The sequence below is a fragment of the Cryptomeria japonica genome, chromosome 11, assembly GCF_030272615.1.
Source record: "Cryptomeria japonica chromosome 11, Sugi_1.0, whole genome shotgun sequence".
In the NCBI taxonomy this organism is placed as follows: domain Eukaryota; kingdom Viridiplantae; phylum Streptophyta; class Pinopsida; order Cupressales; family Cupressaceae; genus Cryptomeria; species Cryptomeria japonica.
Genome location: NC_081415.1, coordinates 236,679,844 through 236,692,173, shown reverse-complemented (window position 1 = coordinate 236,692,173; position 12,330 = coordinate 236,679,844). Strand labels below are relative to the sequence as shown.

The window sequence follows — 12,330 nt, the reverse complement described above, 5'->3', positions numbered from 1 at the left end:
GTAGTATATTACACATCCTTTCCAATTCCTATTCAAAATTTAAAAAATTAATTTTGTATGCAAAATTTATGAGAGAAATCATATACTAAAGAACACTTGGCTTTCAAGTACCAAAAACTAACCAAAACAACAAAATATGGCAACCAAACATATACCAATGTGTAGTGCTCAGAGAGAGCTTTATGACGACTATCAGAAGTTGAAATGTGAACCTAGACAAAAAGTTATGCACGTTTGAAGAAAACTCCCCAATTTGGTTAGTAAATGGCTAGCGAGTGGCCCTTAGGTGGTTGGTCAATGGTGCCACTGGCAACACGATGATGGTGGGTTCGTGGCAAGCAAAATACATTAACAGACTCGAGAAAACATTTGGATTCAAATTAATTTTTTATTTAAAAAAAATTAAATTCCAAATAGTCTTGACCCAACCCAAATTTATAAGGTGAGTTTAATAGTTATTTGACATCTAAGAGAAGGCACAAATGACCATTGTACCTTCTTAAGCAATCAGTGATGACATGACAAGTGGTGGGTTTAAAGAAACCCTTAAGCATATTTATATATTTAATTTTATTTTTTTTGCAAATATGGTTAATCAATTTTTTATTTTTTGATGGCGTTGCCTCTTGGTTGACCTATACAAAACGACTGTATGACTAAGGTTGGAAATATTTTTTTTGCATTCTTTTAGTAATCGAAATAAGTCAAATTTTATGCCAATCTTTTTTTCTTGGGTATCCGAGAGCCAATGATGAGGTATGTTTTGGCCCAAGGGACATTTGTGAAGCTTCCCCTCCAAAACCCTCATAATAAACACTCATTTTGTTTTGAAAATTCATATTCAAACCTTAGATATACGAAAAAAAAATCACAACATGCATCTCCAAAATCCTATTTTTACAAAATAATAATTTGCAAACACATGTCCATACCTTGAAATGAAATGTTTGCAATCTCTCTTGCTTTTTCAAGGCTTCAACTTTGCATCAAATCTACTCATCCAAGGGTTATTGCCACAAGAGGGATCTTTGAAACCCCACAACCACAAACATGAATTTGATACCAAAAGTTAGGAAAATCAACCATAATGATCAATTCATTTCTTATATAAACCTTTGAGAGAAAAGTATATATAATTTACCATATGTAAAGACCAAAGAATTACAAGATAACACAAGATATAACCTAAAAAAACCCTCATAAAGGAAAAATCTAGCCTCCAAAAGCATCAATGCTCAATGTATTAAATTCGTCAATGAAACATTACAATACACTTACAAAGCCTCCATACACACCTCTAGAACATCAAGTCTCTCCAATGCATCCTCCATGCGTCGAAATTGTAACACACATCGATGCCATACTTCACATATGCACTCCTCCGAAGAGAACTCAATACAATGATAGCCAAACCCAAACCCCAACAAGCCAACCTTAAACCTCTAACCACATACTTTTTGTTATAGACTCAAGTTCACATAAATACAACTAAGTAAAACCAAGTTATATACTTGGAACACAATAAACCAAGTTTTAATATGACAATGCATTTACATTAAAATAAAAAAATAAGTGGGGATAAGAAAGTGAAAAACATCTTTCCTCTCTCAAATCTTAAAATTATTTCTACAACTAAAAATCCTCATATTAGACCATTTACAAATACAAACTAGACTTTAGACAACTGATTCTTTGGTTGATATGTGGAAAACTAATGCTGAGCTCTATCTCAATGTTTGTGCTCAATCTTGTAATTAAAGTTTCTTGGCATAAAATAAAACTATAATTTGTAGTGCCATGCGACGTATCAAAAATTCAAATATTTGTGATATTTTATTAAGATTCAATTGTGTAGTTTATAAGTCAAACTCATTGACTCAAATTTTAGTAATAGTTCGAAAGAATCTAACTCATATATGAGTATTAGAATCCAGAAGAAATAAGAGTATTAGAATCTAACTCATATATGAATATGAATAGTTCATTTAACACTTATTACAATTTGATGATGTGAAGTATTTAAACTTCCTAATATTTTATTCTAACTTGAACATATTTAATTATAAATTTTTTAATAATAAAATAATCAATTACTATTTTAATTAATTAAATAAAAAAACCTATCACCGAGTTCAAGATGTGTTAATAAATTTACAACAAAAAAAAGTAGTTTCAAATGAATATGAAAACATGTCACAGCGCATCTGTTCTTAATTTCCACACCCTCCCCATATCTGCTTTCTTGCGGCGTAAGAAGTGCCGTCTCTCAAACGTGCGGCGTCCCCCTGATTTGAATTTGTTGTAACATTTCTCCTTTAAGACCGAAGCTCACAAAACTGCCTCTTTGCACAGCTGTTACATTCATTCTCTATCTTTTACTACCTACTGATGAAGACGCTGAGGATGAGATATTTACCTATTTCGATCACGCGCAATGCGTAGTATCCAGGTACAAAAAAGCTGTCTTTTGGGGAAGCCCACCACTTCAACGATAGAAGCTGTCTTTTGGGGAAACCTCAGTGCAAAATTGCTCATTTGTTATTCTCACCTGTGACTGCCAGCGGTGTAAGCCCTGTTCTCAATCTCTTTCATCCAGCTGTCACTTAGCCGTCTCTGCCTATTTAAACCCTTTAACTACACTTTCTCACTTCATTACATATCAAATCTTTCAAATCTGTGTTCCGACTGCACCACGCCTCACCGAAATGGCTGTTCTAGATTCTGAAAAGGTTTTCATTCACTTGCTGTTAATATGTATGGTGGCATTGTCCACAGTGGATGCCGCTGCTAGGCCCCTTTTTCACTGGAGAAAGTTGTCTGCTCTGGTCGATGAAGAGCCTCTTGTCCTCAAATACCACAATGGCCCTCTGCTTACCACAACACCCACTCTCAATCTTCATCTCATCTGGTACGGCAATTTCACTTCCGCGCAGCGTGCCATTGTGGCCGATTTTGTGCAGTCATTGGGAATGGAAAGCGTCAAGCAGGGTTCTCCCTCTGTCTTGAGCTGGTGGAAGACAACAGAGGCCTACAGAGGCTCTGCCCCTTCCCAATTAAACCAAGCTCAGCCTTTAACCCGAAGGCTGGGGAAGCAGAAGCTGGACGAAGCTTAATCTCTCGGAAAGTCCTTCAAAAGAAGTGACATTGCGGTCCTGGTGAAGAATGCTATCCAGTCCAGAGCCCTGCCGCCGCCTGAGAAGAAGAAAAACAATGGCGAGGTGGAGTTGTATTTGGTGCTCACATCTGATTATGTTTTGGTGGAGAACTTCTGCAGTAGCTCTTGTGGATTCCATGGAAGCGACAAAGCAGACATTGAATACGCTTACGCTTGGGTGGGGAACTCAGCAACGCAGTGCCCGGGGCAGTGCGCATGGCCATTTCATCAGCCCGTTTATGGCCCGCAGAGCCCTCCTCTGCTGCCCCCCAATGGCGATGTGGGCATTGACGGTATGACCATCAACATTGCGGTGACGATTGCGGGAGCAGTGACTAATCCATTCAAGTCGGAATACTTCCAGGGAGACGCCGCTGCTCCATTGGAGGCGGTATCAGCTTGTCCGGGCATGTATGGAAGTGGGGCTTATCCCGGTTACGCCGGGAAACTGTTTGTGGACGAGACGACAGGTGTCAGTTACAACGCTCACGGCGTGAACGGCCGCCCGTTCCTTCTACCGGCAATCACCTCACGATCCTGCAAGACCTTGGTCTAAATCACCCATAACATTATTCGAAAATTGTTGTATATGATTCTTTTATTCTTGTATTATTTAAAATCAATAAACAATTTTTCATACATGCAAGAACTTCAGCTGTTAATTGTTGTGTTTAGTATTTTTAAATTCTCTTTCTAACAACTTAAAATGGATTTTTTAAAATATACTTTGTGTAAATTTAATTGGAAATGATATGTGACATTCAAATGATGGTCAAATGGACTTTAAATTTATTTTTAACATTCATACAATAAAAAACAATCTATGGAATCTATTGTTGTTTTTGGATTTGATTGTATGACTTTTTTTGCATCAATGTTTTGGTGATCATCATTAAGTTTAGAGAATCTACCTTCTTTCATATCCTGACATTCTCTAAATATTGTGATGACAAATCACAAAAATGTGATCTGAAATATTGATGCAAAAATCATTAGTTAATATGTCTTATAGGTAAATTATTTGATAGTTCATGATAATGTCTTTTAACAATCTTAGTTTTAGTGACAGGCTATCCTTGTAGGGGCACCCCACCACCAACAAGTTGTCTCACACCGTTAAACTATGGTTGTTTTCCGACTGTCGGGAAATTTCGTCCGAGCAGGATTTTTGTCTCCTTTTTAAAACCACATTGGTTTTAACATAGACTATTTGTTCTTTAATTGTTCAATTCTTTGTCCATGTATGCACTCCTCTGGCCACGCCATCTCTGTTGTTCTCACCACGATTCCCCTGCATTTTCTCACAATCTTGTCACCTGGGCACTCACATCACTGTTGTAAGTTCAAATTTTCCTTCCCTTGAAGCCACAACACCTCTATTTTGTGTTGTGCTTTTATTATTCCCTATGCATTTCTTCCAAATCTGCAATATTTCAAATATTCTAACTATGTACCTCTCTTTTCTCTGCCCATTTCTTTTCTTGTCAATATATCTATAAATTGAGAACTTCACATTCCCCACTCTCCTGTCAACAATAAATATTTCCTTAATTCTTCTTGACGTTTCAACTCCTCTCACCTTATATTGATGCCTTCATTCATGGCTAAATTAAATGACAAGGAAAAAATGAACGGTTAGTGCAATTCATGAGACAATGTCTGTTAAGAAGCATTTGGTCATTTTGGTGACATATTGATCAGAGCATTACAAATTTATTTTTCTCTTACTTAGGTTCTACAATATTCAATGACAAGATACCAATATTGGTATATAACTGTTCAAATGAAAAATAAATTCGACTTAGTGGAATTTGAATTTTTCCAAACTCACAACTTGTTTTGTGCAAATGACTGGAATTTTCATCATTTTAGCTTGATTTTGCTCCATGAAAATCAAATTATCCACAAAATTCAATCAAAAGATGCTTCTAAATTGTGGTCTTTACATGACACTTTGGTACACAGCTGAAATGAAAAATGAGTTCAATAGTAATTGAGTTTGAATCCCCCCGCACCTTGCTTTCCTTCATTAGCTAGATAGCTTAAAAGATAGAGCTTGATTGAAGAACAGAACCCCGGGACATAAAACCCCATGGAAGGTGGGTAGGTAGGCACCGAAACAATTCTGATGCTTGGATGAAGACGTCGGTTAATTCTATTTGGAATCCATGGCAAAGAATCTAATAACCAATGCAGGGATTAGGCCTATGTCTTAGTGAATGCCCTGGGGGTGGGTAGGAGGAGATAGGGCGCGCATCCGAATGGGCCAGACTATCCGAATTTACCGGGACATCAATCACTAGTCCTCTTCTAGTCCAGTATCGCTACTGAGAGGCCATGAAGTGTGTGGGCGGTCGTTTGTGGTTCACTACGACTAAGTAGACCCATAATCCCATCTAAGTGGACCCCGAGTTTCCCTATAGGAGGTATGTGACATATATAATGTTGGCAGTCTTAGTTTAAGAAGATTACTAGTATTTTCATTATACTAGCTTGATTTTTTCAGAAATTTAAAATAGACTATCTAGATCTTGTTTGAATCTAAAGTATAGATCACACCCTACATAAAACAATTGTTGAATTGGGTTCAATTAACTTTACATAAAAAAATTAATTAAGATCTTTTGAGTATTAAATATCTTAAATTCACCAATTAGCTGATATGTTTAATAATGGTGTGAGGCTATCCTCCTATCTAAGGAGGAATTAGGGGAACTTTACTTTACAGATGGCATAGAGGATCTTCCAATCAGATTTGCTTGTCATCCCTCATTGGAGGAGATACATATGAATTTCACCAACATATTGTGAGGTATATATGTAAATAATTAATTATTGTAAATTTTATGTTCTATTTAAATTGTAAATTTTTAAATATAAATTTGTAATTTTTTTTTTTTGAAAAAGGGTAAAAACTTTATTGAGAATCAGAAACAAGCATTACAAAAAAGAATCAGAGGCCCAAGGCCCCAAAGAAAAACTACCAACCCAGCCACAGATCAACCAGCTTCAAAGCCATACGTGTCCTCAGTGATAATCTTCTGCAATTCCTGATAGTAATCCCTAGAGAGATGCTCCCAGCCTTCCACTTTCCACTAACTATCATGATCCGAGGCCCACTTGGCCAAACAGTCAGCCACTCCATTCCATTCGCGAGGAATATGGATGAAGGACACTTGCTCCATCGAGGAGCTAATTTGGAGAATCTGTTGAACAATCCCTGCCAATTGCCACTGAATCCCACTCACCTTCTGATCAGACAACAAATTAACAACAATTTGTGAATCCGATTCACAAATCACCTTCCTAAAACCCCACTCCAAAGCCAGCTCAAGTGCATAAAGAATCGCAAAACCCTCCATAAAATTATTAGACTGACACCCTTTATGCACCGAAAAGAAGAAACACAACCTCCCCCCTGTTATTCTTGCCAACACCCCCTACCCCAACAGGGCCTGGGTTACCTCTAGAAGAGCCATCAATGTTGATCTTGATATACCCATCCTGAGGGGATGCCCACCTTCCAATCCTGTGCACCTTCTTCATAGCTCGTCTACCTTTCCTGACACAAGCAGAGGCAGGAGACAACTCTTGCAAGCCAAGCCTACTCACAACATCTGCCTCATCTCTACCCAACGGAAATTTTACCTCACATTTAGCTTCCACTGTCTCCCGAATCATAACAGTGATCCTATTCCAAACTTGCTGAACAAATAGTTTGGCCTCCTGGAAAATCCTTCTGTTCCTTTCGAGCCAGATCTGCCACAAAATGAAGATAGGCCCAATATACCAGACCATCTGGAGGAAGGAGGACGGAATATGAGGTCTGCCCAAACTGCTCCAAAACTCTACCAAAGAATCCGCATGGACACAAGGATGCTTCCACGCCCCCCACCAATAGTGCCAGATAAGCATAGAGAAGGGGCATTTGAAGAACAGATGTGAGGAGTATTCCTCTCTGTTACCACACAAAACACAAATAGAAGGCCCCAAGAATCCCCGCTTGCAGATATTGTCCCAAGTTAGACACCTATTCCAAGCCACAGTCCAAACAAAGCAATTACACTTCGGCCAAGAGGCATTATTCCACACCTGTTTCCACCAGTTCACTTCTCCTCCCTCAAGTCTTTGTCTCAGCAGTTCCTGGTAACCACTAGCCACAAAAAAAATGCCCTTAGGATTTGGAGACCACGCTAGCCCATCCCTACCTTTAAGGGAGCTACAATGTCTATTCGCCATAATGCCCTACAACTTTGCACACTCTTCTTCCATCCCAACAACCGACCATTCATTAGGAGTCTTCCACCGCTCCAGATCCAGCCGACCGCACCTATAGACAGCCTTAAAGTCACTCACCCTTGACCATCCATCTTCCAAGAACCTCTGGCCTAGGTTTCTAAGGTTAGGGAACTGATCAAGGATGGGAGGGTATCCATCCCAAGAGTCATTCCAGAAAAGAACCTCTTCCCCCCTTCTGCAGATCCAAAAAAGCCCGGCCTTAATGAGAGAAGCTCCCCTCTTGAGAGTGTACCAGATCGATGAGCCCTTCCCTTCTAGAGGATATCTAGGGATTTTCTCAATCGAGATCCTCTGCATATATTTGTTGGCCAAAATCCTGGCCCAGCCTCGGTCCTGCTCAACACTCCACCTCCAGTGCAATTTAGCTGGAAGAGCCTCCCCAAAAAGAATAGTCTGCCTTAACCCAAGCCCCCCAAACTGTTTCGGGGTACATACCAGATCCCAGTTGACCAGGCTCCATTTAGAAGAGGTGAGATTACCTGCCCATAAAAATTTCCTAGCTAGAGAGTCCAACCCCTTCAAGAACCACTTAGGAGCCACCTGAAGCATACATCGATAGATCGGAAGAGCCTGGACCACCGACTGAATCAGTAGAACCCTCCCTGCAAAGGATAACCATCTATGAGTCCAGTGTTCAACCTTGGAGCGGAATTTATCCAAGATCCCTTGCCACGACTTCCTAGGGGGATTGCCAGGAGAAATAGGGATACCCAAATACATCAAGGGTAGGGAGCCAACTTGGAATCTCAAGATAAGAGCAATCCTCCTCTGGATAGACTTAGGAGTGTTGAAAAAGAGGATAGAAGAGTTATCCTCGTTGATCATCTGGCCTGAAGCTGCAAGATAAACATCCAGAACCTTTCGCAGATTCGTAGCTTTGTTGATCCACGCTAGCCCCATAAGGGTTGTATCATCCACAAAGTGTGAGACTGCGGCTATAATTCATTACCCCATCTCCAACCCTGAATAGAACCCCAGCCCACATTATGCTTAATCAGCCTCCCCAAACCCTCAACAAGAAGAATGAATAAATAAGGGGAGAGGGGATCTCCCTGGCGGAGACCCCTAGAGGCACCAAACAGCTCGGTATGGTCTCCATTGATAAGCACAAAGAAAGAGGTGGGCGTAACACAACTCATGACCCACTGGATCCACTCGTCCGCAAAACCAAAAGCCTTGAGGATCTTATGAAGGAAGGACCACCGGACTCTATCGTACGCCTTTGCCATGTCCAGCTTGATAAACATAGCTTTTTCCTTGGAGGTTGCCATAGAATGAATGGTCTTTTTAGCAATGACCACCCCATCCAAAATTTGGCGCCCTTTCACAAACCTACTCTGCTCCTCAGAAATAACACTCCCCAAACACTTCTTCAATCTATCCGTTATCAGCTTTGAGATGATCTTATAAATCACATTGCAGAGGGAAATCGGGCGGAACTAGCCTAACCGGTCAGCCCTTGCACACTTGGGGATTAGAGCAATGAAGGTCGCATTCAATGCGCTAAGCATCTGTTTATTCCTCTTGGACTCCTGGACTACTTCCAATAAATCCAGCTTAATTATATCCTAGAACTCTTGAAAGAATTCAACAGGGAACCCATCCGGTCCAGGAGCCTTTCCTTTCCTCATGTGGAAGACTATCCTCTCAAGGTCCTCCAGCAAAATATGATACAAAAGCTGCTCATTCATCTCCCTCGAGATAAGAGAAGGGATGCAATCCAGAACCAGATTCTCCTCCACTGTTTCCCCCTGAGAATCCTCCCTAAAGAGGGACTGGAAAACTGGAGAGAGTCCCTAAACATCTCCTGCATGGATAAGCACTGCTCCCCTCTGTCATTAACCAGAACAGGAATGGAATTTCCGTGTCTTCTTGCTTTCACTGAGTTGAAGAAGAAATCAGTGTTCTTGTTCCCCTCCTTCAACCAGTCAATACGAGCTCTTTGCTTCCAATAAATTTCTTCCCGAAGCTCCCATTCCTCTACCATCTTGATAGCCTTGTCTTCCTCTCTAAGCAGATCCTTACACAACCCATGCTCCCTAATTTCCCTAGTGATCTCATTCAGTGCGATTTGAGCAGCTTTCTTCTCATGAAAAATGTTCCCAGCGCCTTGTCGGTTCCACAGTTTAAGCTGAAGCTTTACAAATTGCAGCTGCTTGGAAAAAGAGTACATGGCAGTGCCAAAGGCCGACCTCCCTTTCCTCCACCAGTTCGCCACAAGGACCTGCAAAAAAGGGTCCCGAAGCCACATAAGTTGGAATTTGAATGAAGGCGAATGGGCAACCCGAGCCGAAGATGAAACCAGCTTGATGGGCCAGTGATCCGACCCTCTCTAGTCAAGAATCTCAGAACTTGTGGACCACCCCCCACTGATCCAAAAATAGGAAACCAAAAAATGATCCAGTCACTCAGCAATCCAATTCTCTCCCACCCTCCTGTTGTTCTAAGTGAACAAACCATTGCTAGGCTTGATGTCAACTAGCTGCAGCGAGGAGATACTATCCTGGAAAAGTAAAGAAGAAGGTTACAACCGCATTACACCCCCCTTCTTTTCACTCAACTCCAGGATGGCATTGAGTCTCCCACCATAATCCAAGGGTGAAAGGGGGCCAACCTTCGCATACCTGAAACATGAGACCATAAGCCTTGCTTACCCTGAAAATCAGTGGGAGCATAGATATTCGAAAACAAGATGAATTCCGTAGTCTCAAGACTAGATAGCACCCCGGATAATGAGGATCTAGAAGCAACCCACCAGACAGGGCAAAACCTTAAAGGGTTCCAAAGGCAGGCCACCCCTCCTGAGGAACCAGCTGCCCCAACACACTGACACTCGCCTCACCCCCACAACTTTGGCACGAGACCCATCATACCCTCCACTAAAAGTTTAGTTTCTTGCAAGAAAAGGACATCAGGTGAATGATTCCTGATCAAATCCCGAACAGTTTTTTGTCTAGGGCCGTTGTTCAAGCCCCTTACATTCCATGAAAGCACAATCATTTAGAAGGGTTGGAGAAGTGCGAATCCAAAGTCTTCACTGATCCTGCCTCGACCAAATTCTCCCCCATCAATTTGATCTTATCCAAATCCTTCTTCCTGCCGACCTTTGAGCTCTTCTCTAAAACACTTTTCTTAATATCTCTCTGATGTAGACCCAGGTGAATGGCTGACTTATTACTTTTAGCCCCCCCCCCCCCCGTTCCAATTTTGAAGCTATGGGGGAACCCTCCCCCTCAGCTAGGTTCACCTCCATCCCAAGAGTCAGGCCCAACTGAACCCCTACTGTCTGGTCCATCTCCATCTACTGGCTTCCAACCACTGGCAGGACCTGGGAAGATTCCTCCATTACACTTTCCAACACCCCTCCTGATGCACCCTGGTCTAGAGGGGTTAACCTTGGATTCACTTCCTGATGGCTCAGGTCATCCAAGGCCTCAAATCTGTTGAACGTATCCTCCTCACGTCTCTCCTGTAAGGGTCTCTTCTGTCCTCTGTTCCTGTTCTTTATCTTTACTGAGACAAAACCATCAACACCCTCTACCACACCCAACATGGGAGCTTTCCCTTTCTCAGCCCTATCAAGGCTCGGTTCTGGCTGCTGAGGTTGTCGCACTACCGGTTTGTATCTAGGACACTTCCGCTGTAAATGACCATACTCATGACACAGACGACAACGAAATGGTAGAGTCTCATAATCTAGCTGTTGAACCCATGAATAAGAGCCTGCACACATATCTATAGCATCTGGCAAGGGTTCAGTAAGATCTATTTCAACACAGATACGTGCAAAGGTCATTACCTTTCTCCCCAGAGTTTGCGACGAGGATCCCACTGGCCTCCCAAGCAGAGCAGCGAGCATCCGTAGCACATCCTCCCGATAGCATTCCACTGGAAGATGTGGTAACCAAACCCACACTGGAACCCTATTTGGGAGCTCCTCTGAAGGATTAAACTCTGCATGCCATGGCTTGATGAATAATCCCACCTGGTTGTAAAAATACGGACCTCCTTCCAAGACCCTATTGCGATCCTCCATGCAATTGAACGTGACCATAAAATAGTTATTTGCCAAAAGCATAATTTCCATTTCCCCTTCCGGTGCCCATATTCGCTGCGCTCAGTTTTCCAAAAACTGCAGTGAAACCCTCATTCCCAAAAACTTGCAGTACAACGAGTGATTTGAAAAGTATTCAATGTCTTCGGCTATTATCTTAGGAGGGATGATCAGCTTCGGCCTCTCACTGCATCTCTCCAAACACCCATTAATTTTCACCATGCGAGAGCTACCAGCACTCCCAGATCTCGATTTAGAAGAGAATAGGTTATTGTTAAATGTCTTCACATTCTGAAATGGGGGTTTTGAGCCCATCATAGCACGAAAATCCATAGCTGGGACCGCCTGCGAGGCTTCCCCACCCAAAATCGCCATCGAGGCTCACAAAGAATAAAAAAAAGAAAAAACAAGGACGTTGGTCGAGGGCCCACACCCCAGAGGTCTCCCCACGGGGAATCGACACCCAAGCCCCCCCCCCTCACCCGTACCACTGAAGATCGCCCCGTCTAAAGTCCCAAGTGATAACTCAATGATGAACCACTAGTACCAAACCGGTACTGAGAGGGGGGGGTGAATCAGTACAACCACAAATACAGTCCAAAACCGGTTTGACAGCAAATACTCCAAACGAATGGCAAACGGGAATACCTATTCAACACAAACTGCAACCGGTAAAGCCAAGAGTGTCTAAAACAAGCATTGACCGGTTGAACACTTAGCTTTTCATTTAACTCAAAACAACATTGCCATTTCACCCTCATGCATGAACAGGTAAACTATCCTCTGATCGTCACAACAGTTAGTTCAATATGCTTTATAGACA

The 12,330-nt window shown here is 41.8% G+C and overlaps 2 protein-coding genes across 2 annotated transcripts; both read left to right on the top strand.

Annotated features, from left to right (window-relative positions):
- Positions 1–2,657: 2,657 nt before the first annotated feature.
- On the top strand, positions 2,658–3,793 carry LOC131063996 (protein EXORDIUM-like 2). Its single transcript, XM_057998002.2, has one exon. It carries the CDS (start codon positions 2,706–2,708, stop codon positions 3,111–3,113), a length of 408 nt encoding a protein of 135 aa, XP_057853985.2. The 5' UTR covers positions 2,658–2,705; the 3' UTR covers positions 3,114–3,793.
- LOC131860156 (protein PHOSPHATE-INDUCED 1-like) lies at positions 3,211–3,710 on the top strand. Its single transcript, XM_059214531.1, has 2 exons — positions 3,211–3,218; positions 3,275–3,710. The coding sequence occupies exons 1-2, from the start codon at positions 3,211–3,213 to the stop codon at positions 3,708–3,710; spliced, it is 444 nt and encodes a 147-aa protein (XP_059070514.1).
- Positions 3,794–12,330: the final 8,537 nt, after the last annotated feature.